Below are 26,666 nucleotides of genomic sequence, written 5' to 3'. Positions count from 1 at the left end.
CAGAAACTTGAGATGAGAGAGTTAGGAACAAAGGGCTCCAGCTGTTACTTGAATCTGTCGGTGCCTCAAACGGGACAGCAGCTTAAACCAAAATATCAAAGGACTTTTTAAGGCCAGCAGCTCACCTTGAAGTGACTCCGGAATACGACCCCAGCCGCAGATGGAGACACTGGATCTCAAAGGCCAGGCCCACAGTGGCAGCAAGAGGTCAAGTCCACGACTCAAACCCAAGACTGTTTTCTGACTTTGCCACAAGGAAGGGCAAGCGAGGCACACCCTCTCGTGCAGGAGAGCAGCGGGCTCTCCACCCGTGCATTTTGAGGACAGGCAAGCTCTCACCTGATCTCGGAAGGTGGCCTGAGGGGGGCAGAGAAGGAAGTCGGAGGTGAATGTTGCCGCAGCGGAAGGAGCAGAAGGAACGGGTTGGGTCGGACCAGGGCTCTGCCCTCCGAGAGCGCCCTCTCCCGTCGCCACTGGGAATAAAAGTGCTGGGCCTCGCTGGGAGCGAATCCAACCCTCGCCAGTGCCCTGGGAACATATAAAGATAAATAAATCCCGAGGCTGGAGAGAAGGGACTGGGGCAGGATCCACCCCACCAGCCAGGTCCCAGGGAGACCCCACCAAGCTTCCACCACCCAACTGCTCCCCACTGCTCTGGGAGAGAGAAACAAACGCCTGTCTTGTTCAAGGAACGCAAAACACACACACAGGCTTGGGACGAGAGACAACACTCCCCTTGATGACATTTTGGATGATATTTCTTCCATTTCAAAAGGCACCAGGAATTTGCTCTAACTCAATGCTCTGTGAGATAACTGAGGCTGCCTCAGTTTTCCCAGCTTACTTCTTCAGGAGGTTAATTCCAGATTTCTCTTTCCACCCTAAACGTTGTAAGGAGTTAGGCCCATTTTGTTGGCCTTTCCTTTTTTTTTTTTAATCGTGGCAAAATATACGTAACATAAAAGCTGCCCTCTTAACCATTTTTAAGTGTACAGGCCAGTGGCGTTCGGTACCTTCACATGAGCCATCACGTTCCTCATCTCCAGACTTTTTCATCTTCCCAAATTGAACCTCTGTCCCCGTTAAACACAAAGTCCCCCGTCCCTCTTCCCTAGCCCCCCACATCCACCACTCTACTGTCTCTACGTGCTTGACTACTCTGGGGACAGCACATACAAAGAATCCTACAGTGTTTGTCCTTTCGGGTCTGGCTTGTTTCACTGAAAGGTGACCTCGTAGTTCACCCCTGCTGTAGCATTGTGTCAGGATTTCCCTTCTGCATTTTTAAGGCTCAATAATGTTCCATTGTAGGGATCTATCACATTTTGTTTATCCATCAGCCATCAATGGACACTTGGGCTGCTTCGACCTTTTGACTCTGAATGACGCACCTATTATCAGAGAAAACTCTGCTTTTATTATTGTGATGTCACTGCCCAAGCCCATCTGAAGCTCGGGCCAGGAGTCGTCTCAGTGGTTTCGAAAACCCCCCTGGCGTTCAGTGCCCTCCCCCACGTGATACCCAGCCCCCACCACAAAGCCCAAAGCAATCAGAAAACAAAACTCCACGCTCACACAATCCAAGCGTCACACACACCCCATCCCTCACCCACCCCAATCCTCACCCACCCCAACTCTGACACACCCTAACCCTCACATACCCCAACCCTCATACAACCCAAGCCTCACAGACACAGCAACTTGACATACCCCAACTCTCACAAACCCCTTCACACATACACCCAGTCCCCACACACCCCAGACCCCCCCTGTCTCTAGGGACTTTATGGGCTGGCCTCCAGCCTACACACAAGAACCACAGGGACTTCCCAGCCTTGGGGCATCATTCAGGGAGCCCCAGCATTTCCATTTCTGTCTCCCTCCCTTCTTAATGGGACCGCATAGTTTTGAAAACAAAATGCCTCCTGCCTCTGCCACCTCTGCCATGTGAGCGAGGGCACCTCCAGGTCTCCTGGACAGAAATCCCTGCTCTCACCTTAGACACTGGAAGCAGGGGGAAAAAGAATTCCTGTAAACTATCCTGAGTTATAAAGGTTTTTGCACACTAACCCCAGCCTCTTCGGACCTATGTTTATTACATTATGTTCACTTGTCATCCAAAAGGAGGACTCAAGTAGAAAAACGCATTTTAAATATCCTAAGGTTTTCCTGCTGTCCTTGGGCCATAGGTGGTACAGAAAGCCTATGGAGAGAGCTGTTAAGGAAGGAGATGGATCTGTTCTATGGATTAGGCAGAAACAGGCTGTGCCAGTCTCATTCACCAGCTGTTTCCCCGGTAAAGACTACAGGTATGTAGTTGGTGCCCAATCAGTGACTATTGAATGAGGAAGTGAAGAAACGTTTCAAGTCAATGGAAGGTGAAGGGAGAGAATGGGTGCCCCCTTGAGTGTCCATCTTCACCTTGAATCAGCCAGGGTAAAAGTGCTGCTTAGCAGTGGGAGCTTTGGGGAAAACCTAGAGTTGAGTCCAGGGGCTATTTAGTCTTCGCTCACCATAAGAGGTTGGGCCAAGGTGAAATTCACAGGCAGGAAACTCTGGGTGCACCTGCCCGGTTCATGGACCTTACGAAGCATTCCCCTAAGCTGTGGCTGCATGAGATGCAAGGACAAGAGTAACGAGACTCGCACAGATGCTCCTGAGCCCGGAAGGGCAGTCTAGTCTTTCTGGATCGTCTTGACAATGGGAAGTTGCCACAAATTCCAACCTGCTTGCTTTCCGGCTTCTGAGCTCCAGCCCTCTAGGGAGGTGGATTCACCACTCACTGCACCAGTAGGTAACCCACCCTGTACCTCCAACCTCAGGCAGTTCAAGCATCAGTTGGTCAAAGTAGGGAGAAGGATGCTTTCCCACACCTTTTCAGGAAGATTGGGGGAAAAGGTTTTTCTGCTAACAACATATGCATATTGGCTGACTTTACCAAGCCTGTGGTTAGTTACAGCCACAGATTTGGGCAAGATTTGGACACAAAACAAAATGACCCAGCTGCTAAGACCAGGGCTGCTTCTCAACAGGGCACTAAGGAAGTAAATCTAGTACCAATCAAGTTGCTGATAAAGAAACCTGATCAGAAACAGCAGAAAAGACGCCCTCCTCTGTCTCTGTTAGATGGGCCCTTTTCTGTAACCAGTCTGTGTTTTTGTCATGAACCAGTGAATTCAGCTGTATCTCAGAAGACCCCCACTCTGGGTAGCAGTATGCTTGAACTTGAAACAGGAAAACTGGAACCCATCCTAACAGGAACCAAGAGGTAACCTACAAGGAACAACACAAAGCTGTTGACCCACCTCTTGTAGAAAGCATTGTTCCCGGTTTATTTAAAACACTAGGGCCACTGCAGAAATAATTACGCGTACTAACCATACTGCTCCTCACTTCAAGTGACCTCTTCACAGCAACCAAGACCCAGGAAAAGTCTGTCATTAAGGTTCATAAAGAAAAGATAGGTGTATCAACATTGAGGTTTTGTGGTGAGCTGAGAAGAAGCCTCCCTAGAGTCTGCTGGTTCTATCTCACCAAGCTATTTTCTCCCAACATGGCTGTGGTCTGGTCTTCAAACAAGCTGAAAGATAAGCAAATACCCTTCCTCTCAGCTTACATTTGACTGCCTTCAGCATCCAGTGTGTTTCATGAATGACAACAATATAGTAGAAAGCCACAATTCACCCACACTCAACCACAGAACTCCCATCTAGAATAAAACAGAATTGGGGCAGAGGAACCCATCCAAAAACAAAATCAAATTTGATTGAAAGGTGATACAACCAGCCTCTTTCAGCTACTGATCATTCTGAAGTGGGAAATATGAGAGTTAGGGAAATCACATGACTAACTCAAACCACTATAAAGTCACAAACCATGTCTTAGAATCAGAAACAAAACCTTGAGAATGGATTGCTAGACAAAATCTACACTGTCCAACTCAGTACCAGTAATGACATGCAGCTGTTTAAATTTAATTTTCAATTAATTAAAATGAAATAAAATTTACAATTCAGCTCCTTACTCTTGCCAACCACACATTTCAAGGGCTCAGCGGCCACATATGGTTAGTGACCACCATATTGAGCAGCACGGATATGGAATATTTCCATCATGGCAGAATGTTCTTTTAGACAGCACAGTACTACACACTAAGAAAGGAAAAAAGAAAGGGAATTTAAAAAGCAATAAAAGAGTTCTCCTCAAAAAAAAACAAAAAACAAAAAAACCAGAAACCTAAGTATCCACCGTGTCCCTATCTTGTGCTTCCTGAAGGCATATTCAAACATAACGAACACATAGACGATATGAGACTTTAGGGCTACATAGACCACCGATGTTCCATAAAAGCTAGAAATGGAATATGTGCCATGGGTATTTTTGTAATTGTCATCAATAAGCTGAGAGCAACCCTTTCAACAAAATGTTAGCTGGTGGCCTCGTGCTCATTTTGTTGATCTATTCTTCTGATTTCTAGTGGAACAAGTTCAGATCCTCCTGAAAAGGAACAGGAAAATATCCTACTTCCCACTTCTAGAACACATATATTTACTAGCCCTCTTCTTTCCATAAATGCGCATCATAGATTAGAGTTTTTGTTTTTGTTTTTGTTTTCAGGAATTTCCTTAGCAGAAGCCTCTGCCCCACGACCACCTTGAACGCCAGCTTTGGGGCAGTAGAGAATGTCATAGTCAAGGTTCCTTGCACAACAAGCAACAGAAACCAATCTGTCCTACCTTAATTAGAAAAGGAAAATTGTCAGATGGATTCCAGAATACTTCATGAAGCCTAAGGATAATGAGGCATCATGAGACACTTCAAGACTTGACAATCCACTGTCTCTGTCTCAAATTTCTGCTTCCCTTTGTCCAACAATGTAATTTCTTGCTCTCTTCAGAACTTCATTCTCTGCTTCTCTTCTCACAGAGTAGAAAAGGGCCACCCCTCAGCTCTAAGGAGCATATGTGGCCACCTCATGACTCTTGAATTTCACATGTCCCTTGGTACTTAGAATTTCAGAGACCCAATTCCAAGAGCCCAGGAGAACTGATTAGCTCAGCTTATCTCTCAGTAGTCCAAACAATCATGGAGGGAGAGTGGAACCATCTAGAGTAAACATGTCAGCAGCAGCTACTGAGGTACAGAAGAGTGGGAAACAGAGAATTCTCAGGGAGGGTGCTCTGAGCAGTGATACCAAGGATGTAAATGGGGAAAAATGTGAGTTTAAGAAACTAAAGGGCCATCTAATAGATACATTCCAATAACCCAAAATATTATAATACAGGATGTCTATAAAATCTGGAAACATAGCTAATATTATTTTTATTTGTAACAGATTAAATATGTCTTTGAAAACAAGTATATTCATTCACTTGTGTTTCCCAGACATTATGGACATAGTTTACATCATATGCTTCTTCATTGCTACATTGCTCAAAGAAAGCAAAGATTTTATAAAGAGATTAAAGTGTTAGCAAATTATTTCCAATATACTTGAAAAGCTGAGATGATTTTTATTCTTAAATTTCTGAATATACATGCTTTCTTTGGAAGGAAGTATAGTCATATTTTATAGTTTAATTTAGTGTTTTTGTAATAGTCTTTACTTTAGAGATATTCTGTGAAATTGATTTTTTACCAATTATCTCCCTGTTTTCTCAGAGATACTAAATATTGGTATTCTTTGAAAGGTACTGAAGCAAAAACGATAATAAAAGCCAAATTATCCTCTTTATATTTTTGCTGTGAAAAACTGAAAAAAAAAAAAAATGGGCACCTGAGTGGCTCAGTCAGTTAGGCGTCTGACTCTTGATCTCAGCTCAGGTCATGATCTCATGGTTCATGAGACTGAACCCTGCATCAGGCTCTGTGCTGACAGTGTGGACCCTGCTTGGGATTCTCTCTCTCTCCCTCTCTCTCTCTTTCTCTGCCCTCCCCCACTCGCACCTGTGTGTGCTCGCTCTCTCTCTCTCTCTCTCAAAATAAATAAATAAACTTTAAAAAAAAACTAAAAAAAAAAAAGTTTATAGGTCACTCAATGCAGCTCAGTTTTTTGGCAGACATTAATACTGTACTTTAATTTTTAATAATATTTGCCCAAATTTTTTACACTAAAAATTAATTTCTAAAGGAATACCTTTCCCTTGTACTGAAAAAGGCATTTATTCCCATTTGCATCTTTTTATCAGGTAAGTTTTTTTTTCTCCCGGAGCTCCCAGGAAAAAATAAAGATCAAGTCATTTAAAATGGAACACATCATGGGGGCCAGAATGACCAAGGAAGTAGGTAACAAGCTGAACCTTTCCTTTATCCCTTTGGCTTTTCATGTCTCATGTCCCAGGCTTTCAAGATCTCCAGAAGCCCACCCAGTTTTCCCTCTGTTCATAGCTAGTGGAGTAACAGGAAAAACATAGGCTTTGAGGTCAAATGCTGTCAATAAGCTACATGATTTTGAGAAAATTACTTCATCACACAAAGCCTGTTTCCTCATCTGAAAATGAGATTAATGATGGAAATCTCACAGTTTTGTTGTGAAGATTAAGTGAGTCAACGTGTGTAAAGTACCTAACCTCAGCATACAATAAACATATCTATATTCATATTAGAATTATTATTGTCATTTTCTTTCTTTCAGTGGCATGGCTTTTAATTAGTACTATCTTTCTGAAAGTGACCTTCTTTAGCTTGGTCTTGCAAATCCCTCCTCTCCCAGCCTCAGTTCCAGCCCTCGGATGCAGCTCAGCCCAGACTCTGAAACAAAGGAACAGCAAGAACAAGTAGACGCTGAAATGGCTAATAAATATTGCTAAACCTCTATAAGTCTGATTGAAGAAAAGAGAGAAGGCACAAATAAAAAGTATTAGGAATGAAAAACAGAAACAGAAATACAGATGTGCAAATTAAAAAGAGAAAATTATGAACAATTTTTGCCACTAATCTGATAACTTAATTGAAATAGGTAATTACCTAGAAAAATATTAATTGTCAAAAATGACTATAGAAGATATAGAAAACCCGAATGGTCCTATGCCATTTACAAAATTTAATCTCTAATTTAAAATCTTTCTCAGCTGAGTAAGTACATGGAGTTTATTATACTATTCTCTCCACTTTTTATTATGGAAAATTTTAAGTATATGCAAAAGTTAAAATAATAATTTCTCATACAGAAATGTTTTTGCAGGTAAGTTTTATCAAACATTCAAGAAAGAGGGATTCTAATCTCTCATTAATTTTTTCAGATAATAAGAAAAAACAGTACAACTTACTTTTTATGCTAATATAATCTTAATGCCAAAAATAGACAAGAATGAGATGAGAAAGGAAATTTTAGGCCAGAGAAGCTATAATGGGAACCGGGGCATGTTGAACTCTATGGTGACCTGGCCTTTCAACTTTTATCATCCTTCCTCTTTTATGTTGTAATTTATCTTATTTAAACTTCAGTCCTTCCACTAATGCCTGATAAATCCACACACCTGCAGGGTGGTGTTGTAGATGGATGTGAGGAATAAAGCCTGTCCTATACATACTGTCCGGGCTCTTCAGAGACCCAGAGACTAGATGCGGAGGCTCTAGACCATGTGTTCCAGAAAGGAATCCTAAGTAAAGTAAACAGTGAGGATATCAGCGACTCTTAATGGTTTTGCTGCCCCTTTCTCTAGGTGACTATTCAAAGAAATGATTTCATCTGATCACATCTTATGAATCAGACAGGTACACCCCACAGCAGCCCTATGGCCATGGCTCAGGACAGGCTGATGCCTTTCCCCTACTCATCTCATTAGAAGCAAAGCCCATGACCTGCTGCCCTTGTCTCCCAAGGTGTTACATCAGATACATCAGAGGTTCAGAGCTATCAACTACTGTACTCATGTGGCCCTCCAGCCAGCAGTGTGTCCTCATTTGAGTCATAAGCCCAACTCTACACTATCTTGCTAAGTGAGACTAATTTTAGCAACTTCAGAAACTAAAATATTCTTGCACTTGGCAATTTCCCATTGTCCAAGGCTAGATCATTGCTAACAGGACCCACGTAAACGGGGATGGGCATGAAATATTTAAAAGACTGACATTATCTGCCCGATTGATGTAGAGAGTTCATTTGGGGAGTACTAAAAGGTAAGTTTGGTTATACCAAGCTAGACCCAGGGGAGAATGGTGTTACTTGTTTGAATAAACCAGGGGGGAGGGGTCCAGCATTCTTTTAGCAGCAGTGTAATTTTAATGAGTAAAATTATATAGAAACCTTCAATATATAAGGCTGATGAAATCAGAGCTGGTCTTCTTATAGAAGGAAGATGGAGATTCAGAAATTCACCCACTTGACTTTCTCCTATCCTCTGAGTCAACCCCTCTAGATTGCAGACTCCTTCCCTCGGCACTATGGGTATTGGGCACACAGCTCAAAGTCCATTGGCATGTGACATTAAAGTTCCACTTAAAATCTTTGTCACAGAGTCATCCATAATATGGAGTTAGGAGGTTTATGTAAAACAGACCCTCCACTTTGCCAGTGAGAAAACTGTGAGAAGGAGAGTCTTCCTGACCTGTCTGAACTCCACGTCTACTCAATGGCAGAGGCAAAAATATTATATATGCACCTTGACTCCCACCTCCTCCTATTTCCACCACACCCTACTGAAGTTTCGCCAATTAATTAAATGGAATTGGTGAACTTGCATCTACTACTGACTCCTGTATACCTCAATGATACGTGTACACACTTCTGCATGGTTCTAAGGATATGTGTAGCAGAAGTCCTGGCTAGGCTATGGATGAGGCCTGCAGAGATAGATGGCCCAGCCACACACACACGTCATCCACTAAGCGTCATGGTAGCCAGAAGCAACTTGAACTTGTTGAGCCTGGGGGCAGGTAGAACAGGGCCAGGGAAGGGGAATCAACAGAAGGGAGGAATAGGGAGACTGTGGGGGTCCCTGGGAAAGAGCCTACTGTGCTAGATAAAAGGGTTGGATCTGATGGTCCAATCTCACCAGCCGAACCTGAGGGATGGGGGGAATGGCAATTCCAGGTATGACAAATGCCTCTGCCTAGATGTTGCCCCAAACTCAACCACACTGACAGTGTGTACACGACTTGTGAAAGAGAAGAGGTGTGGAATACAGACTATTTAATAAGCTGTAAGTCCTAGAGGATCCAGCACCCAGAATCTCCACAGAGGGTCCCCCCACAAAAGAGATTAAAAAGGTGTTTCCCTACTAGCAAGAGTGGTGGTAAGCCTCAGGAGGCAACAGACACTGCATCCTTCCCCCAAGCCTACTCCCCACCCCCAAACAAGGGTCAGCAGCCTGAAGGAACCTCAAAGCTACAAGAGACCTGAAGTTCCAAAAGCAAAGCAAGGCCTCCCTTTAAGTCCAACACAGGAAACTACAGAAAATCACACTGATTGGCCCGGCTTGTGTCACATGACAACTCCCGAACCAATCGCCATGGGGAAAGGACATACGCCAGGAGTGGCACGCGAAGTCAGGTGCGCTTTGGGCCAGCCAGCCTCTCCCAACCATACATCATGGAGGAGGAATGCCAGGACCCCTGAAGCTGAAGATAAATGGGGGAGGGGCGGTGAACAGACCAAACAACCGCAGATTCTTAGGCTGAGAAATGTCTAGACTGTTACCTAAAAACAATCAAGAATAAAAGGTTTGAATAAGCTGAAATCCTTTTAGAGAGGAGTATCTGAAAAAGGAGATGCAGAAGAAAATTTAAGAAGGTAACCATCATAGGCAAGGGGATAAGGACACTGATAAGGAGCTAACACAACCAGAGATGGAATAACAAGAATACAGATGATAAAGGAATAAACTAAAGATCAATAAAAGCTAGCTACCACCTAGTCACACCTCCCAACAGTACAGCTATGGTTTCATTTTATCCTCCTCAACAGCCCTGCCTCAAAAACTGTCATCCCCCAGCAAGAGCCAAGCAATCTGGGTTTCACGAGGTCATAGCATCCGAAGTCATTTAGCTAGTTCCACAGCAGAATTCGAAATCAAGCCCAGGTGTGAAGGACCTCTAAATCTCTCCCACCCCTTTCACGTCCCTCAGCCCCCTCCCACACCATACTGTCTCCCATGTTCTGCAGTTTTAAAGCCAAATCATGAGGATTTTGGAGCCGGTGTATTTTTGAAGCTACGGTAACAGCCATATTAGAGGCTAGTGTGTAAGAATTCAATAACTACTGAGAGTCTACCTGGAATGGAGAGAAGAAAATTGGAAAACCAGCAAGGTTTAAGGTAGTGCTTCTTGGGTATTAAAAGCATCTCTGAATGCTTATTAAAACTACACCTTTGGGGCACCTGGGTGGCTCAGTTAAGCATCTGACTTCAGCTTAGGTCATGATCTCGCGGTTCACGAGTTCAAGCCCCACGTCAGGCTCTGTGCTGTCAGCTTAGAGCCTGCAGCCTGCTTCGGATTCTGTGTCTCCCTCTCTCTGCCCCTCCCCCACTTGCGTTCTGTCTCTGTCTCTCAAAAATAAATAAAAACTTCAAAAAAATAAAAAAAACACTACACCTTCTAGGGGTGCCTGGCTGGCTTGGTAAAGGGGAGCATGGGACTCTCAATCTCAGGGTCATGAGTTCAAGCCCCACACTGGGGGTGAAGCCTACTCAAATTTTTTTAAAAAGTTTAAAAAAACAAAAACTGCACCCTCTAGGTCCTCATCCCCAGAGGTTCAAGGTTTTTAGGTGTGGGGCGAAGCCCAAGAATGCCAGCTTCAACAAGCACCAGTGATTCTGAGGTAGGCCATTGGCAGACCAGTGTTCAAAAACACTAGTGAGAAACCAGGGCAATTAATAATGGCAGAGTGTGAGAAAAATTGGAGAGAGATGTATGTATTCTAATACTGTGCATACTGGGAAAAGAGGAAAAAGAAACACGTCAAAGGTGACCACTGAATTTACTTATCTCTGCTTTTGAAGATGGATGTCATCTTTGTCCCAGAAAGAGAATATTCTGGAAAAACTAAGCAACTGGAAGGGGCAGGGGGAGGGGGAAGTATCTCCTGCATCACTAAGTGGCAAAGTACCAAACCTAAGCAAAGGCTTAAAATAATTATTAATACTTGATCTAAGGTTATAAAAGAATAAGGAAAGAAAATAAGAGGAAAGAATACACTAAGTCAATGTTATTGATTTACACTCTCTGAAAGAAATGCCAGACTATTATTTAGATGTCAAAATAACTCTAAGAAGAGTACAAGGCTGTTTTGATCATTTGAAACCAAATACCTGCTTTCTCTGAGATGGGGCTTTCAGACATAGAGCCTCCTTAAATACCACTGCGATGCTCTGAACAGATCACATTTCCCCTTCAAAGGTTACACCATGTTAAATTATATGCAATTTCAAAAAGAACAAGTCGTTGTCCTACTTTGAGTCCCCTTCTCTTAAAAGCATGTTTTGACTAAGATTAATTTATAGCCCAAGGAGATTTGGGGAGAGGAAAAAACCTTGAAATTGCAAGCAAAAATAACTAAGAATTCCGGTCACTTCTTAAATATCAAGTGATGTTGTTTTGGGAATAGGACCAGATTTGCACAGAACCACAGGTAAATGGACCAAACTTTGGGATTTGCAGTATCCAATAGACACTTCAAGGCGGGGGGGGGGGGGGGGTGGAATCTAGTGGATGCCACAGTTGTGGAGTGTAGCCATAATGGAGCTCAACGTTGGGCAATTTGCTCAGCCTCTAAGCCCTTCACCAAATGGAAAGTGGTACACTAAGAAAACACGAGGGCAGAGATGCTCATTACCCCACAGGAGTGGTGTGAGACTAATTAGTGAGTGCTCCTGAAGCACTTAAGAATGGATCAGCTGAGCAGTTTGGCTCATTCGACATTAGGTTTCTGTAAAATGTGCCCGTGGCTGCGTGGATAACTGCATCCTGACTGTTCCTATCACGATAGCTGTAGACGTGCTCATCTCTTTCTATACTAATAAGTCCCCTTATTTCCTTAATCAGATTTCTCCATAATAATGTATTGTTCGTGTTTCTTTTAATTTATTTAAGTTTACTTGGTTATTTTGAGAGAGAGAGACAGAGAGCAGGGGAGGGGCAGAGAGAGAGTAGAGGGAGAGAATCCCCAGTAGGTTCTGGGCATTGTCAGCAAGGAGCCCGATGCAGAGCTCCAACCACGAACCACCAGATCATAACTTGAGCAGAAATCAAGAGCCGGAGGCTTAACCAACTGAGCCACTCAGGTGGCCCCGTTTCTTCTTTTTAAAAGAAACCAAAAAAAGCATCTCCTTGTGCTTTTTAATATTTTCTTCACATATGCTAGGAATCTCTTTGTCAATCATTTATGTAACACTTACTCTACCAAATCAATGTAACTCATTAACTGAAGGGGCCCCAGGAGAGCCTGTGTGGCAGGTGGTACTAGGGTTCATTCACCCACCTGAGGAAGAAAAACGTCCTTATACACCTCAGCTTTTGCATAGGGTCACTTTGGTAATTCCACGTCCAGAATTTTTTGATTATTCAGATGCAAATTACTGAAGGGAAGATGTTTTCAATGGGATAGGGATTAAGTACTTTCATTGCGGTTTTGATCTGTTGGGCCATTTCCTGGGTCCTTGTATTTTAAACTCTGGCCCAAGACTCATGGATCCTCTTTTGAGGATCTATGGTCTGCTAGGACCGCCATGACAAAACACCACAGACTTGGGGGCATAAGCCAGAGACATTTATTTTCTCTCAGTTCTGGAGGCTCGAAGTCCAAGATCAAGGTGTCAGCAGGTTTGGATTCTCCTGAAGCCTCTCTCCTTGGCTTGCATATGGACCTTCTCACTGTGTCTCACGTGGCCTTTCCTCTGTGTGCACACATCCCTGTATCTTTACCTCTTCTTATCTGAAAACCAGTACTATTGAAGTAGGCCCCCAGCCTCCAGGACTTCATGGTATTAGAGTTCTCCAGAGAAATAAGCCATAGGATATAAAAGGAGACGTCTATAGAATTGGTTCATGTGGTTATGGAGGCCAGGAAGTCCTATAGTTTGCTGTCTGTCAGATGGAGAACCAGGAAAGCCAGTGGTATAAAACAGTTCAAGTCCAAAACCTGAGAAACAAGGGGTTGATGATTTCAGTCCCAGGCTGAGTCCAAAATCCCAAGAGCCAGGACTGTCAATGTCCGAGGTCTGGAGATGGGTGCCTCAGTTCTTGTAGAGTGTAAATTCAACCTCCACTGCCATTTTGTTCTCTCTAGGCCTCTCAGTGGCTTGGATGATGCTCACCCACACGGGAGAGGGCCATCTACTTGATACAGTTCACCAATTCAAATGCTAACTTCTTCCAGAAACACTCTCAAACACATCCAGAAATAATGTTTTACCAACTATCTGGGCATCCTTTGGCCTAGGAAAGTTGACATAACATCACATTCATTGAATGCTAATTATCTCCTCCAAGGGCCTGTCTCCAAACACAGTCACATTGAAGATTAAAGCCTCAACATATGAATTTGGAGGAGCACAATGCAGGCCATCACAGAGGATATACCAGACACATTAACAGAACCAAAAATTGAAACTCTGTAGAATGGTGGAGAAGTTTAAGCAATTGCTCTATGTTAACTTGACCCATAACACCATCAGAGCACAAGTACCATGAGTTAAACCATACTCCTGAAATAAATCAACTGTATATAGAATAAAAGCACTGAATTTATGGGAAGGGATTGGTCCTATTGCTAATTTCTATCTTTTAATATAATTAAAAGGGGGTTCTACTCAACCAGAACCCTTGGACATTCATTTCATATCCAAATGATAAAGGATGTCAAAATATGTATCTTGGAAACCAACTGTATTTAGCCTCTGATAGGGAAAAATTTTGTGGACATAGCATTTAATAAACAAGAGAAGAGGGCTTTTCATTCAATATCCTTATGATACGAAAAGTGGCTATTAAACTTAATAGCCATTACTATTTCAATAAACAATGAACACAACCCAGAAAGCACTTTATCCAAAATGTATAAAATCTATGCAAATCATCAACTGTGACTAGCCAATGGGAAACTTGGGCTTCCAGCACTAATTTGCTATTGGCCCCCAGTACTTACTCTTCCCCTTCATCAAGATGCATAGCTCTACAATTCCCTGAGCCCTGATAGATATCTGTTGTGCATAGGACAGCATAGCCAAGGGGCAACTTATAACACAGATCATTTAAAGGAGGGATAAGATCCTGGAAATGGCCCTAGATTATATTAAATAGCATCTTAAAACAGATATAACCAAAGCCTACAGATAGCTTTTTCTGAACTTCAGACTACCCAACCTTTTCTGGCAGCTCATGACATTTCTATCAGCTGCCCACACCTGACATCATCTAAGTGAAAATGTGCTGGGGCTCTCTTAGCCTAACCAACACTGTTAGCTTAAATTTCCCATTTGTCTTCATATTCTTTATTATTTTCTTCTTGTTTCTAGCATTGGGTTATTTCTTCTAAGCCCCAAATCCATACTACTTTAGATGACTATATCTGTATCCAGTGTGTCTGACCTCCCATGAAAGTGTTCTATTTAACTTCACTATGCTGAAGAGTTATGGTGATGAAGACCTACTAATAATTATTAGCAAAGCAGGATGGTGGGGGGCGGGGCGCAGATAGAATTGCAGGGGATACACAAGAAGAAACAGCCCATAGGACAGACTTTCCTTTGTAGTAAAGAAATTTGTGTGTATATGGTGTCTGATTCAAGACATGTATGGCTGGTAATGGCATAAGAATTGGGAAAACATTTTTTACTAACACTTACTGTAAGGGGGAAAGAACCGTGGCTGTTTTTTCTGTCAGTGGCACCCAAACTCTGAAGAACTTCCACAGATAGGACCTACACTGTCCAAATTCTTCCCTGATTACTCTTCCCAAATTATGAACTAAAAAATAACATGGGAGTGGTAGCTACACTGTCCTGTTGCTGTTCTACAGTAAATCGTATTTTACTCCAGGAAGGAATATTTAAAGTGAAGAATACAAAACACTACATTCATATTAAATTCCCAAAGCAAACCCTCTACTTCCTTGGTTTAGAGTGACCGAGGTGGCCTTAATGTTTCCCCCAGCTTGACTAAACCTTAGACAGACTTATTCTTGACCCTAGACACTGACCTCCCTTTCCTTGGAGCATTTTGTCTAAAATAACTTGTAAATTCTTTTTCTGCCACTTTCAGATATATGACATCTTTTTTAAAGCTTCTTGCCAGTTTTATAGTCCAGGGATGTCTTTCTCAAGGACCCGGGAGCCATTGTTTCAAAACGTAATCATCAAAGGAGATAGCAGCCTTATCTCCCAGTCTCTGGGGGAGGGCAGGAGCCCCATATGATGGCCTAATCACAGAGAAAACATTTGCGGACTCAGTAAATAAGCCAATGTGCTCTACATATCGCACCCATCAACCTCCTGCTAACATCCTCCACCAGCTCATCCCAGCCCTTAAAAACCCTCCTGCCCTTTCTTTCAGTAAATCTGACTTCAGACTCCAGTTCCTCTCCCCTTTTGTAACAGCCTTGAATAAGGCCATCCTTGACTGCTTAACTTTGTTTACTGCAATTTTTGCTTTGACAAGAGTTTATCATTCCAATAACTCTGCTCTTCATGGAGAAGCGGGAAAGCTCCTTTCCTCTTGGTTTCAACGAGGTACTTACTTCACAGTTAACAAAGGATCCCTAATTTCTTCATGGTAAAGTGCCTACGAGACATGGACTGTTAATTGCAGGCAAGCTGTTTGAGAAGTCCATGTACATGTGTTAATAAGGAGCTCTAAAGATATTCATTGTTATCATCATTCATTCAACAAACATTTACTGAGCGTTGACCAGCAACTGTGCTTTGGTCCTGGGTACACACTGGGAAGCACGCAGACCCGGTCTCAGCCTGTAAGACACTTCAGTCCAGCATCAGTGTTACAAGGAAAGCATTCCTTGTGGAATGGGTTTTTGTTTTGTTTTGTTTTGTTTTTTTCTCTTTTGCCTTTCTCTTTGCTCTGACCTTTGCAGACACCCTTCTGTCTGGGGGGAGAAAGAGGATTATAGAAGGCATGCAAAGAGACAGACCAATGCAAATCAGCACCTTCATACATTCAAAGTGACGTTCTAACATAATGTTGATTTCTTATTTGATGCATTTGTTTTAAAAAGAAAATTAAAATAATGAAGAATAACTTTATTTTTTTTAAAAAAAAGTGATGTTTTTGTAGCAAGAGATGGCCCTTCAGCCTGGGGCTGTTGTCTTGAGAAAAGGTGTCCAGCTTTCTTATTTCCCCAGTAGCATATCAAGAGCCAGGCTTAGAGGACTAAGCCACGGGGTCTTTATACTGGAGGCCTGGACAGGACCTGCCCTGTTTGGGCCCTGGGTGAACTGTGGTGAGGAGAAGGGAGCCCAGAGGCATGAGGCAAGACAAGTGCCTTATTCCACTCTGGCTGCTATAAAAAACAATGCCATAGATTGGATGGCTTAGACAACAAACTTCTTTCTTTTAAGCTCAGGAGGCTCAGAGGTCTGAGATCAGGGAGGCAGCATCGTCGGGTTCTGGTAAGAACTCTCTTCCTGCTGTGTAGACATCTCTCTTCTTGGTGTGTCCTCACATAGCAGAGGGAGGCCAGGAGCTCTGGTCTCTTCCTCTTCTTACCAGAGCACTAAGCCAGGGGCGCCTGGGTGGCTCATTCGTTTAAGTGTGTGACTCTTGATCTCAACTCAGGTCTTTTTTTTTTTTTTTAATTTACCTCCAAGTTAGTTAGCATATAGTGCAATAAAGATTTCAGGAGTAGAATCCAATGATTCATCTCTTACATATAAAACCCAGTGCTCATCCCAACAAGTGCCCTGCTTAATGCTTCTTACCCATTTGGCCCATCCCTCCACCCACAATCCCTCCAGCAACCCTCAGATTGTTCTCTATATTTAAGAGTCTCTTATGTTTTGTCCCCCTCCATGTTTTTATATTATTTTTGCTTCCCTTCCCTTATGTTTATCTGTTTTGGATCTGAATTCCACATATGAGTAAAGTCATATGATATTTGTCTTTCTCTGACTAATTTTGCTTAGCATAATACCCTCTAGTTCCATCTGATAGGGAAAAATCTGTTATAAGATGGCCAACAGGACCGATAGGGAAATTCCAGTCGCCGACCCAAGACTTCCCTTCCGGGTTCTTCTTCCTACCCCACTTGCCGCGCGTTCCAAATTTCTACTAATGCAGAATGTGGAAGTAACAGACTATAAATTGTTTCCTCTGCTTATGCTCAGGACTCAGACCTCTGGATAGTGATCTCCTCTGAGCCCGCCAATGTGGTGAAATAAATCTCCTGCCTTCCAAGATCTCCGAGTGCTGCTTGGTTCTTCCGCTGGGTGATCCAGACCAGGTTCCGTAACACATCCATGTAGTTGCAAATGGCAAGATTTCATTCTTTTTGATTGCTGAGTAATACTCCATTATATATATACCACATCTTCTTTATCCATTTATTTGTTGATGGACATTTGGGGATCTCAGCTCAGGTCTTGGTCTCAGGGTCATGAGTTCAAGCCCCACATTGGGCTCCATGCTGGGTATAAAACCTACCTAAAAACAAAACAAAACAAAGCACTAATCCCATTTGGGGGGCTATACTTTCATGACTTCATCTAAACCTAACCACTTCTCAAAGGTCCCAAAACCATCACACTGGGGGTTAAGTTTTCAACATATGAATGGGGGCTGGTGGGAGACAGAAACATGCAGTCTGTAACTACAAGCCAACAGGTAAACTATTTTTCAAGTGAGGACATCCAGGACAGAGTTGTGGCCAGACTACATGTGGCTACGAAGGAACCAGCTTACAGGCTGCCCCCCGTCTCAGTTCAGGGCCTGGACACATCCTGCAAAATCTGACAGCACACAAAAGCACGGTCATTCCAAAGGATGCCTTGAAGAGCAGTCATCCTGGGCCGCCCGGATTCCTGGCTTGGAGCCAGGTAGGGAATGAGGCTCAGAGGTCTGCAGGTAGCAACAGTCAGCAAGGGAGAGCTAGCTGATGTGTCCCAGAGGTACTGCCCAGGACAGGCTGAAAGTTCACCAGCTACAGACAGAAGAACCAGCACAGGGAGGAGAGAACTATAAACACAAAACCCCGCACTTCCACCCAAAGCCATTTTAGGAAGGGAAACAAGGGAGACTCCCGGACCATGTTGCTCTTTAGGCAATTGCCTAAAGAAGCTTTTTAAATTCAGTTGAGGCTTTTTAAATTAAATTGGATGAGATAAAATTTAAACTGGAGGGGACTGAAAGCCAGATCTTACCCAGTAACCTGTGGGGTGGGCTGGGGGGAAATTGGATCACACAGCCACAATGAAGGCTTTACATTTTCTCTGCAGTATCAGTTAAATTGATGACCCTGCACAATAGGCAGCCTTGGTCACTTGCAGAGGTACATTTCATCCTCATGACAGCTGGCACTCTGCTTGTCCTCATTTACAGATGAAGAGGAGGGGGCACAGGATGGATGACAAAAACTTTCCATGGTCCCAGAACTGGTAAGTGGTGTATCAGGACCCAAATTCAGGTGAGGCTCAGTCTAGAACCCACACTTGTAGCCCATACCCTATACACCCCTAATCAGAAGACAGTTAAGCAGAAGGCCTGGGTAATCAGGATGCCCATTCAAGCAAAAAGAAGGTACCATATAAAGCTTTCATATCAAAACATCAAGCAAAAATGCCCTAGCAGCAAGCAAAGCTCCATGACTCCTAAGGGTCTTATACCCAGTGACACAATCTGCCCCCAAAACTAAAAAACAAAACAAACAAAAAAAAAAAAAAAAGAAAAGAAAAAGCATAGCAGCAGCAGCAATAATTAAAGATGAGATGAGAGCAATGAAGAGAAATGGAAGTTGGAAGAGATTCCCCGTGACAGCTTTATTTTTTAGGGAAAGAAAGACAAGAGACTGATTTTTCTTCCCACGACTCTGGATCAAACTGAGGTTTGATTAAAGAAATGACCTTGAACCAGAGCAGAGAATAATAAAAGATAATTTCCAGTAAGTATGCTAGCTCAAATTAATGACTTACTCTTTATTTTTAAACTGAATTCAGTAGAGATTTACATGCATTAGGTTACGATGATTAACATTTGAAATTTGACCTTGAAATAATCTTTACATTGTAAATTCTTAATGATCAAAACAATGTTCTCAGTGATTAAAACATATTAGTGATTAATTATTAAAGGAGAATAATTGCAAATACACATTCCTAAAATCTCAAGGCTTTTAAACCATTTGTACAAATGACTGGACATTTTTTAAATTTGCTAAGAAAAAAAAACCCTCCATCTGATTCGCATTGTCTTTTTTCTTTCTTTTTTTTCTTTTCTTTTCTTTTTTTTTTTTGATTCACATTCTGAATCCAACAACAAGAGAAAAGGTACTTCTTGCAAACTAGAAATGCACACAACTGTGATCGCATCAAAGCCAAAGAGAGTAAAGAAAATTGTTCTGTATAAATCTGTAACATTAAGAAATAATCCCAAGAACTTCCTAAGGAAGGTTAATAAAAGACCAGTAGTTTTGATCATCATTTATCTTTTAAAAAACACTTTGAGGGGCACCTGGGTGGCTCAATCAGTTGAGTGTCTGACTTCGGCTCAGGTCACGATCTCACGGTTCATGGGTTCAAGCCCCAAGTCAGGCTCTTTGCTGGCAGCTCAGAGCCTGGAGCCTGCTTCAGATTCTGTGTCTCTCTCTTTCTCTGCCCCTCCCCTGCTCGTGCTCTCTCTATCTCTCTCAAAAATAAATTTCAAAAAACATTTTAAAATTCTTAAAAAATACTTTGTACTCAGTTTAATAACATACAGTCATGATCTTACTGCTATGTCTAATAACTATGACTGATGCCCAAGCTGATAACTGGACAAGTGAGCTACCTAGCAAACTAGATTTGCCCAGGGGCACCTGGGTGGCTCTGTTGGTTAAGCATCTGAATTTGGCTGAATTTGGCTCTCACGGGTTCATGAGTTCTTGTCCCACATCAGGCTCTCTGCTCTCAGCATAGAACCCACTTCAGATCCTCTGTCCTCCTCTCTCCCTGCCCCTCTCCCCACCTTGCTCACTCTCTGTCTCTCTCAAAATAAATAAATAAACTGAAAAAAAAAAAAAAAAACTAGATTTGCCTGAACAGTTTTTCCTGAGTAAGAAGGTTTCAAGAAATAACTGTATCTCACACCATAGGGAAATAATACTCAACCAGATTTTGGCCCCATGTATTTTAAGCCATCTTTCCTGATGCCATGGCTCTTCTTAACTAGGATGCTCTTAGGGTGCCTGAGTGGCTCAGTTGCTTAAGTGTCCGACTTCAGCTTAGGTCACGATCTCATGGTTCATGAGTTCAAGCCCCACGTAGGCCTCTGGGCTGACAGCTCAGAGCCTGGACCCCCCTTCAGATTCTGTCTCCCTCTGTCTGACCCTCCACTGCTTGCACTCTGTCTCTTGCATTGTCTCAAAAATAAATAAACATTAAAAAAAAATTTTTTTAAACATTAGGATGCTCTTGCGTGGAGATTTCCTCTTGACAAAAGGAGCCCCAGAGTGGGTACAAGCCAGGGCTGACTATGGCTGTCCCAGGGCCAGGATGAGGGCCTCTCAGGAACCCCTGCCTCCCAACAGCCGACCACACCTGGCCAACTCTTTGGGGGAAGATCCAAAAGCATTCCCTACACTCTCCCCAAATCTGTCCCTTGGCTTTGGGGTCCCATAAGTAGTGACGACCTTTAATAGAAAAAGAAAAAGGAAGAAAGGGAAATTTTCTGGGGCATTGACCTACATAATTTTCTCAGTGGTCAAACATTACTTTTCACAATCTATTCTATGTTGATCATTTACCTATTTTTTCCAACATAAAGGAGTGATATTTGAAATGTTACCTATAGTAACTTTCTATTGCTGTGTAAAAAATTACCACAAACTTAGTGGCTTAAAGTAACACAATTTTATTATTTCACAGTTTCTGTAGGCTAGGACTGGCACATTTTAACTGGGTCCCTTGCTCTGGGTTTAGACTAAATGTTTGTGCCCCCCCCCCCGACAAATTCAGATGCTGAAGCCCTAATCATTTATGTTCCAGGAACTTTGGGAAGTAATTAGCCTTAGATGAAGTCATGAGGGTGAGCCCCATGATGAGAAGAGTGTCTTATGAGAAAATGAAGAGACCAGATCACTCGATCTCCGCTATGTGAGCACACAGCAAGAACACAGCCATCTGCAGAGCAGGAAGAGGGCCCTCACCAGACGCAGAATCTGCCAGCATGCTGACCTTGGACTTCCAAGATCTCAGACAGTGAAAAATACATGTCCGTTGCTTAAGCTGCTCAGTCTATGGTATTTTTGTTATAGCAGCCAGAGCAGACTAAGACAGTCTCACAAGGCTGAAATCAACTTGGAAGCCAGGTACATCTTCACTTGCGGGCTCAGTGAGGGAAAGAACCGCTTCCAAGCAGCTTCAAGTTATGGGCAGAACTTGTTTCCTTGGGTCTATGTGACTGAGGTCACCATTTTCTTGTTAGCTGTCAGCTGGGGACCACTCTCAGCTACTAGAGGGTGCTCTCAAGCCCTTGCCACACGGCCCTCCCCAGAGGCCCCCTCACACTTCAAATCAATCTCTTCAGAAGGCACTCAGTCACTTTTAAGGGCTCATCTGATTAGGTCAGGCCCACTTTCAAAATCAACTGATTTGGAACCTTAATTATATCTGAGAAACTTCTTCATTTGTGTCACATAACATAACCTAATCATTGTGCTCGCAGTACCATCCACACTTGAGGAAGGAGAATTGCATAGGGTGTATATACCAGGAGTCCGAAATGGGGGGCCATCTCAGAATTCTATTGGCCTGGTTTCTCCGGGGAACACTGACTAACATACACAGTTATTCTGTGAGTTATATTTCAGGCTCCACTGGAGGTCTCTCCAAACCCAACGGGCCCTTTATTTTACACACTTTCATGCAAGAGGCAAAAATGGTAACCCCTTAAGGATTTTTTAATGTTCCTGACAGCCTAAAGGATCCCAGCAAAGTTTTATTCCATGTAACCTTGAGTCTGTACTTGGTTTGCTTTCCACAGAATCCAATGACTCTCTGGTCCCTTTGGTGCTTTTTTTCTGCAGGTGCAATTTGTGTTCTCTTAGCCTGATGATATAGGAAGTGGGAGACAATAAAGAAAACAGGGAGTGCTCTTGTTGAAGGGGGTACCATAATCAGTATCAGATATTGTCAGCTGCATATAATTGAAAACCTAACAAAAAGGAGCTTAAAAAAAAAATAAAGACAGTGTTACTTCACATAACAGAGATGTAGGTGGGGTGAGAGGGAGAGAAAGAGAGAGAATAGAGAAGGGAAAGAAGAAAGAGAAGAGAGAGACTCCAGGGTTGATTCAGTTGCTCATCAAGCACGTTCCCTCTTTCTTTCCTTCTTCTACTCCTTCTTTCCTACTTTCTACTTTCTACTGACATCCTGGGGGTATTGCCTTGGGATGACTGCCTTCCTAGTGGCAAAGAGGCTGCCATAGCCCCAGGCATCACACAGAGATGACATCAACAACATCTAGAAGCACAAAGGTACTATTCCTTCTCAGTTGCCTCTTTTTACATTACAAAAGAGAGCATGAGGAGACCTACGTTATGCTACAAAATACAATGAAAAACACCAATACTTCACAAACTCTTCCAAAGAAAAGTGGAGGAAACACTTCCAAACTTTTTTCATGAGGTGAGATTACCTAATCACCCTAATACCAAGACAAAGATATTATAAGAAAACTTAGACCAATATCCTCTATGAAGATAGACAGAAAAATCATCAACAACATATTAAGAAACCCAATCCAGCAACATTTAAAAAGGATTATGACCAAATGGGATTTATCCCAAGAATGCAAAGCTGGCTGATATGAAAATCACTTTATAAGGGGAAAACAGCCTTAGACAATTGGTAAACAAGTAGATATGGCTGTGTTACAATAACACTTTATTTACACACATCTGGGTATACACCCAAAGAAATTGAAAGCTGCAACTCAAACAGATATTTGTACATCCATGTTCAGAGCAGCATTATTCACAATAGGCAAGAGATAGAAACATCCCACATGTCCATCAACTGATGAACCGATAACAAAATATGTTATATACATACAGGGGAATATTACTCAGCCACAAAAAAGAAGGAAATCCTGTCACATGCTACAAACTGCATAAACCTTAAGGACATTATGCTAACTGTAATAAGCAAGTCACAAAAGGACAAATACTACATGAGCCCACCCCTAGGAGGTAGCTAAAGGAGTCAAGCTCTTAGAAACAAAAAGTAGAATTGTAGTTCCCAGGGGGAGAGGGGAGAAGGAAAAGGGGAGGTGTCATTCAATGGGTATAGAGTTTCGGTTTCACAAGAGGAAAGAGTTCTACAGATCTGTTGTACGATGACGTGAATACTGAACTGCACATCTGAAAATGGTTAAGATGATTAAGTTTTATGTTATGTGTTTTTCTCACAATAAAAAAAAAAAAGCAGTGATGCAAGTTGAATAAGTTCTGGAGACCTAATGTACAATGCCGTGGCTATAGTTAACAATATTATATTGTGCATCCAAAATTTGCTAAGAGGGCAGATCTTAAGTGTCCTCGCCACAAAGGGAAAAAAAGACATGGTAAATATGTGAGGTGATGGATATGTTAATTAGCTCAACTGTGGTGATTATTTCATAATGCACAGATGTGACAAAGCATCCAGTTGTACACCTTAAACATATGCAACGCTTAAGTCTCAATTAAACCTCAACAAAGAAGAGAAGGAGCAATGAAATGCCGATTCACACCACATCACGGATGAACCTCAGAAACATGACGCCAAGTTAAATAAACCAGACACAAAAGGACACACAGTGTATGACTGCACTGCTATGAAATATCTCAAATAGGCAAATTATAGAGACAAAAGGTACATTAGACACTACCAGGGGCAGGGGTGGGAGGGGAGTTACTGTTTCACGGATACAGAGCTTCCGTTTGGGGTGATGAAGTTTTGGAAACAGGCCGTGGTGATGGTTGCACAGCACTATACTCAATGCCACTAAATTGTACACTTAAAAATGGTTACAAGGACACGTGGGTGGCCCAGTGGGTTCAGCATCCAATTCTCGGTCTCAGCTCAGGTCATGATCTCACGGTTGGTGGGTTCGAGCTCCACATTGGGTTCTGTGCTGACACCACAGAGCCTGCTTGGCATTCTCTGTCTCCCTCTCTCTCTGCCCCTCAACCCCGCCTCTTAAATAAATAGATACACATTAAAAAAATGATTAACTGGGGCGCCTGGGTGGCTCAGTCGGTTAAGCGTCCGACTTCAGCTCAGGTCACGAACCACAATTTTTTTAAGTTTGTATTTAGGAAAAAAACAAACTTCAGTTCCAAAAATAGGGACTGGCAGTTCGTTGGCCCCTGATCTAGAGTCTCTATAACACTGAGGGGACTGTCGATATATCTTTTTGCTCCAGAGCTACCCCAGTGTAGGAGATGTAAGGTGATACGTACTTGCCATGAACTCTGACGTCCTGTGTCCTTTCCTTACAAGGACGCACGTATACACGTCTGGAACGTGGAGGAAGGTGTCCTTCTGTTAGGTTGTGTGGCTTTAAAAAGCCTCCACACCCTGTCGCGGAGGCTGTACTGTGTCCCTGGAAGAGAAAACACAGAGGGACTGTCTGGGCAGAGTGCTCAGACCAGCTGTTCAGGACACCCGGGCACGGCTCACCCCAGCACTGTCACGCACGCACTTGTGCTCACGACCTCAGTTGGATCTGCCGGTTCGAATTTGCTGGCTCGATGACACCCTGCTTGGGAAAGCATGTCGCTTACAAACGGGACCAAGTGGGGGGCGCCTGGGTGGCTCAGTCGGTTAAGCGTCCGACTTCGGCTCAGGTCACGATCTCGCGGTCCGTGAGTTCGAGCCCCGCGTCGGGCTGTGGGCTGATGGCCCAGAGCCTGGAGCCTGCTTCCAATTCTGTGTCTCCCTCTCTCTCTGGCCCTCCCCCGTTCATGCTCTGTCTCTCTCTGTCTCAAAAATAAATAAAAACGTTAAAAAAAAATTAAAAAAAAAAAAAAAACGGGACCAAGTGAGGGGGGCATTGCGCGTTTGGCGGATGGCTGCCGCCGTCCTTAGGCGTATTTTCAACCAGAAGCAGAAACAGCCTGGTAGGAGCAGACATGAAACGCGAGGCCTGAAGTCATAATTCAACGTAGAACAACCTGCGGGCCGGCGCAGGTTTATTAGACGGCTAATAAAAATAAATCATGGATGTGTTTTTAAAATGACTCCCCATGTGTTGTGGTTATTTCTCAGGCATACTGTAAATTACCTGTGAAGTGCTACTTCCTACAGGGATTTTTTTTTCTCTCTCTCTCTCTCAAATACAAAGGGGTTATAAGGCTAAAGAATGCAGACATGCATCACGTCTGCAGAAATCATAAAAAAAGATCAAATGTAATATTTTCTTTCAACATGGATGACTGCTTTGAGATTTTCCATTCAAGCAGCCTTGAACACAGCGTCCAGCGTTTGCCAATTACTCCTGACAAATACCATTTGGGCCTGAGTGATGTTGTAAGTGAAATAAAACAGTGGGAGGGAAAGACCAGAACATGATAAAAGGCATTTTTTTTTTTTTTTGGTCTGCTGAGAACTTACTGTAAGTTATACATTCACGAGGGAAGGCCTTGCTTCCTGCCAGTGATAGACCCCATGTGATTTTGAGTTCTAAGGTGACTTTTGTTTGACAGTAAGAGGAAGGGAAGACAAAACTCAGTTTCCATGTCCCTTAAAAGGGAGTCGGCTCTGTTTTCCTCCTACACAAAGGAAAAACTGTATATAAACAAAAGAAGGGACACCAGGCGCTGTTCCTCATCATTCCACACAAATATAAGCTCATGTGTGAGAATAATGCCGTGAAATCAGCTGTCGGCACGTCACCTGGCACCATCTGCGAGCTGGAGCATGTCAGAACCCATCGCAGGTAACCAAAGCCACAAGACAGGAAAGGCACAGCCGGGGTCCAGAGTGCGGTCGTCTGTCCCCCCCCACACACACACACACCAGGAACCCCCGGATGGCCCACTTCCTCATTCTTTGAGATTCCAACCAAACTCAGCCCTACTCTTGATCACAGTGCTGCAGAGAATCGGGGAGCGGCCCACAGAAGTGACCGGAAAGAAGCTGCGTGGGGATGAAGCCCACGTGGCATCAAGCGGACCAGGGCCGTGTGCAGCGCAGTCTGCCCTCTTGGGCAAGGAAGGGACTTTGCCTCGTGACCCACTGAGCTGGGCTTTCTTCATCCTTCAGACAGAGAATACGGCATGGCAAGGATAGAATCAGTCCATGCATGGCACCCATCTGGTCCCGCGCTGGCCCCTAGAAGCTAGGCAGACCCCGGAAATAGGTAAACCAGGTAAACACACGGCCAGGCTAAAAGTCCCCGGACTCTCCCGGTCAAGGCCCACCGGTGTTACCCGTGTTAATGCCTCCGCAGTGGCTTGGTGATTTCATAACAACACTGCTGCATTAGTATCTACTTTTTCCCTGTGAATGTGAACCTCAGAAACGTGTGTCAGGGAGACTGGGGTT

General features: G+C 43.2%; 1 protein-coding gene across 2 annotated transcripts in view; it reads right to left on the bottom strand.

The window, feature by feature from the left end:
• The window catches only part of SETD4 (SET domain containing 4), a 136,866-nt gene that overhangs the window by 66,451 nt on the left and 43,749 nt on the right, over window positions 1–26,666 (bottom strand). Inside the window, exons 12-13 of one of the 2 annotated variants that reach the window (XR_006207829.1) lie at window positions 24,581–24,723; window positions 340–528 (exon numbers count right to left, since the gene is read on the bottom strand). Coding sequence is in view for 1 of the 2 variants with exons in the window: in XM_042957201.1 (XP_042813135.1) it covers window positions 24,681–24,723 (43 nt within the window). In the remaining variant the exon portion in view is untranslated. Of the gene's footprint in view, window positions 1–339; window positions 529–24,568; window positions 24,724–26,666 lie in introns of those variants that run through there. The other variant, XM_042957201.1, reaches the window with a different exon arrangement.

The sequence above is a fragment of the Panthera tigris genome, chromosome C2, assembly GCF_018350195.1.
Source record: "Panthera tigris isolate Pti1 chromosome C2, P.tigris_Pti1_mat1.1, whole genome shotgun sequence".
NCBI classification, from domain to species: domain Eukaryota; kingdom Metazoa; phylum Chordata; class Mammalia; order Carnivora; family Felidae; genus Panthera; species Panthera tigris.
This window is presented reverse-complemented; position numbering and strand designations above follow the sequence as displayed.